Source organism: Nicotiana attenuata, chromosome 5 (assembly GCF_001879085.1).
Source record: "Nicotiana attenuata strain UT chromosome 5, NIATTr2, whole genome shotgun sequence".
NCBI lineage: Eukaryota > Viridiplantae > Streptophyta > Magnoliopsida > Solanales > Solanaceae > Nicotiana > Nicotiana attenuata.
In genome coordinates, this window is record NC_031993.1 from 15,365,250 (window position 1) to 15,370,003 (window position 4,754).

Consider the following 4,754-nt stretch of genomic DNA (forward strand, 5'->3'; position numbering starts at 1 on the left):
AAGAGGGCCGACGATGTCCATATCCCACTTCATGAACGACCTTGGTGATAAAACCGAATGCAGTAGCTCCCCGGGTTGATGAATCATCAGAGCATGTCTCTGACATTTATCACATTTTTGTACAAAATCCTTTGCACCTTTTTACATATCAACCCAGTAATAGCCAGCTCTAATTTCCTTTCAAACTAGTGATTCGGCGCCTGAGTGGTTCCCGCATGTGCCTTCGTGGACTACCCTCAAAACATACTCGGTATCTTTCGCTCATAGACATATTGCTAGCGGACCGTCGAACATCCTTCTGAGTAAGGTTCCATTTTTGGACAGGCTAAATCGGGCTGCCTTCGTGCGCAGGGCCCTCAATTCCTTTGGGTCTGAGGGAAGTTTTCCATTTTTCAAATACTCTATGTACTTGTTTCTCCAACCCCAGGTCAAGTTTGTGGAGTTTATCTCAGCATGTCCTTCTTTGACCACTGACCTCATGAGTTGTACGTCAGCCTCCGAATTGAATTCATTGTCTTCGACTGATGGCCCTAGGTTTGCGAGGGCATCAGCTTCACTATTTGGATCTCGAGGCACATGCTGCAAAGTCCATTTCTTGAATCGGTGTAGAGTTACTTGTAGCTTATCTAAGTATCTTTGCATTCGTTCCTCTCGAACTTCAAAGGTTCCGTTAACCTGATTCACCACGAGGAGGGAGTCGCATTTGGTATTGATCACCTCTGCTCCCAAGCCTTTGGCTAGTTCAAGACCTGCAATCATGGCCTCATATTTGGCCTCGTTGTTAGTCAATTTTACAGTTCTAATAGATTATCTAACCATGTTACCTTTGGGTGGTTTTAGCACGATGCCGAGTCTGGACCCCTTTACGTTCGAAGTGCCATCCATAAAGAGGGTCCAGATCCCCAAAGACGTACCCGAGTTGACTAATAATTCTCTTTCAACCTCGAGCACTAGGTCCGGCGTGAAGTCAGCCACGAAGTCTGCCGAGATTTGAGACTTGATGGCTGTTCGGGGTCGATACTCAATATCGTACTCGCTGAGTTCTACGGACCATTTGGCCAATCATCCCGAAAGCTCTGGTTTATGCAAAATATTTTGAAGAGGATAAGTTGTTACAACACATATGGGATAACATCGAAAGTATGGTTTTAGCTTCCTATAGGCGCTTATCAAAGCGAGTGCTGACTTTTCTATATGACGATATATAGTTACAGCTTCACCTAGGGTCCGACTAACATAATAGATAGGGAATTGTGTACCTTGTTCTTCTTGGACTAGGACTCCACTTACTGGTAACTCTGATACTGCCAGATATAAGTAAAGCTATTCGTCTACCCTCGGCGTGTGAAGCGGCGACGGGCACGACAAGTAGCGTTTAAGCTCCTCTAAGGCCTGTTGGCATTCCGGAGTCCATGCGGAGTTATTCTTCTTCTTCAGCAATGAAAAAAACCGATGGCTCTTGTCGGAAGACCTCGAGATGTATCGCCCCAGGGCGGCTCTGTGCCCTATTAACCTTTGCACGGCCTTTACGTTGTCTACTACTGTGATATCCTTGATCGCTTTAATTTTTTTGGGGTTAATCTCGATTCCTCGATTAGATACCACGAAGCCGAGAAATTTGCCGGAGCCGGCCCCAAACGCACATTTCTCTTGGTTGAGCTTCGTGTTGTTTCTTCAGTATACTGAAATTTTCTTGCAAATGCTTCAAATTGTCCTCCTGAGCTCGTGGGCTAGCCCCGTGCCCAGGTATACCTTTCGCTCAGGCTGATGTTTGAGCGGTATGATCTGTTCCAGCTCTGCGACCGTTGACTTTGTGGCGTCAGATTCATCGGGGACTACGATGGATCGAGGAACCCCGTAGTCATCATCCTCGTCAGTCCCTTGCTTTTCTGATTGGGTCGAGGCCGGTGTCTGTGGTTTCTATTTGACCTCCTATTTTGTCTTCGGTATCACTTCGTCGATGACAAACATTTCCTTGGCGGTGGTTTGCTCCCCGTAGACTGTTTTGACTCCTTCTGGCATTAGGAACTTTAGAACCCGGTGAAGGGTCAAGGGCACTGCTCTCATGTTATGGATCCACGGTCTCTCGAATACGGCATTATACCTCATATCGCCCTCGATCATATGGAACTTGATTTCATGGATGGTCCCAGCAAAGTTTACCGATAAAGTTATTTTGCCTTTGGTGGTTTCACATGCCATATTAAAGTCGTTTAGTACTCGGGCCCCGGGCACAACCTGTTCTGGCAGGCCGAGCCGTTCTACAACCCGCGATCGAATAATGTTGGCCGAGCTACCTGGATCAATTAAAACATATTTAACTTGAGTCTTATTCATAAGTACAGATATTACTAGTGCGTCGTTGTGGGGTTGTATGATCCCCTTTGCATCCTCATTATTAAAAGACAAGGTTCCTTCAGGTACGTGATCCCGAGTTCGCTTCTCCATTGTAATCGTTACCTTGGTGCATTTTAGTACTGGTCCTTGAGGAATATCGACCCCTCCAACGATCATGTGAATCACGTGTAGTGGCTTTTCTTGCTCGTTCTGTCTACTGGAGTCTCTGTTTGAAGTGATTCTTGGCCCGATCGCTTAAGAATTCCCAAAGGTTCCCCTCGTTGAACAAGTGGGCTACTTTATCTCTTAGCTGTCTGCAATCATCTATTTTATGGCGATGGGTACCATGATACTTACACACTTGATTGTGATTGTGATTTCTTTGGGTTGGATCGGTCTGCAAAGGTCGAGGCCATCTAGTATCTTTAATATGTTTGATAGCTGATACGATGGCGGATACATCTACATTGAATTTATATTCTGACAATCATGGTGCTTCTTTCGACCCAACACCCCTGTCTCAACCATTCTTGTTCATGAGTCCCCGTGAACTTTGACCTTGATCATTCCTCCTCTCATTCCGTATAAGGTTTCGTCCAGATCCGCTACCTCTACGGTCTCCATTATGTGGTTGATATCGATCTCTATTCAACCTTGGTTTTCGATCGGTATCCCTCTTGATTCTATCCATGGGTTTGTTAGGATAAACGGACCCAGAAGGAGCCACCGGTTGATCATCCTCTACCCTGATCTTCGACCGATATCGATTATGTACATCGACCCAAGTGACAGCTGGATACTCGATCAAATTCTACTTCAACTGCTGTGAAGCTATGGAACTCCAAACATTAAGACCTTGAGTGAAAGCTTGAACAGCCCAATCGTCGGCGACTGGAGGAAAATCCATTCGTTCCACTTGGAATCGAGATACGAATTCTCTAAGCATCTTGTTGTCCTTTTGCCTTACCTTGAAAAGGTCTGACTTTCTTGTTGCGACCTTAATGGTTCTGGCGTGTGCCTTTACAAAAGAATCTTCAAGCATATAAAATGAGTCAATAGAATTAGGCGGTAAATTATGATACCATATCATAGCACCCTTCGATAGAGTCTCCCCGAATTTCTTCAGCAATACGGATTCAATCTCGTCATCTTCCAAGTCATTTCTTTGATGGAGCACGTGTATGAGGTGACGTGTTCATTTGGATCAGTCGTCCCATTATACTTAGGAATCTCAGGCATACGAAACTTCTTAGGGATTGGCTTCGGAGCCCCACTTGGGGGGAAAGGTTTTTGTACAAACATTTTAGAATCTAGTCCTTTCAATATCGGTGGTGCCCCCGGGATTGATCGACCCTGGAGTTATAGGTTTCCACCTTCTTATCGTTTTCCTCGATCTTCTTTTCCCCTGTCTCGATTCGCTTTGTCAGTTCTTCGAGCATCTTTATAATAGCAAGATTGGAATCCGATTACTTCTCATTCGATTTTCCCGAAGCCGATTTGACCTTGTGTATAATTTCTTGGGATGGCTCGAGTTCGACTCTACTTGGCATGTGGTTTTGATTTTGGAGCTGAGCTATTGCCGCTTGTTGGGCTTGTAACATTTAAAAAAGATTACCCGCAGTCTGATCCCGCCATCTTCATCGCCATGTGCATCTGAGTAGCTGATCGGGTACCCCCATGAACGCTGCTTTCGGGAACGACGGCCAGATTTCTGTTGATGCCTACATGCGAACTAACATCGATTGGATCTACAGCCGAAACTCCATCGAGGCCAGCAGGGGGCACAACATTTCCTGGTGCAATGTTCTTCATTTTCGCCATGGTGGCTGAGATCATTGTCAATGTGTTGAGGTGCTGATTGAGAGTTTGATATTTTTAATCCTATAATCAAATACACTTCAAAGAACAAGCGTAAAATAATATGTGTTACCGAAATTTATACCAGGCAACCACTATTATCTTTAGCCTCACGGGGGCACCAAATTGTTTACCCTGAAAACGGATAACAATTGAATTTATACTGTGGTTTTAAGGACATGTGATTTTACTTGCCACAAACTAAGAAAAATGCAATATTGTTATTGAAATTAACTGCAAATAGAAATAAAGCAAACCAAAATAGGCGTATAACTTTGATCCTCGAGCTAGGTCGCCTTCGAATCAAACAAGTATTTCACTGGAAAGTATGAACAGAATAACATAGTACTGAGATCTTAAGAAGAAGATAATATATTGCTTTACGAAACGTGAATGCGATCTCCTTTACAAATAATCATACTCCCTTTATATAGTAGGGGAGTCCTACCTTTAATACAATCCTAAATATGGTAAAAAAATCCCATGATTAGCTGATTAATCGGCTTCTTCTTGATACGTGCCGAGATTTTCGCCGTGATCCTTCCCCGATCGCGGATATC

At 44.3% G+C, this 4,754-nt stretch overlaps 1 protein-coding gene across 1 annotated transcript; it reads right to left on the reverse strand.

Moving 5' to 3' along the window:
* LOC109226008 lies at positions 1,933-2,448 on the reverse strand. Its single transcript, XM_019390813.1, has one exon. It carries the CDS (start codon positions 2,446-2,448, stop codon positions 1,933-1,935), a length of 516 nt encoding a protein of 171 aa, XP_019246358.1.

Bases quoted from the DNA above. Each gene is read 5' to 3' on its own strand.
- LOC109226008 (XM_019390813.1), bottom strand. From the start codon at position 2,448: ATGGAGAAGCGAACTCGGGATCACGTACCTGAAGGAACCTTGTCTTTT.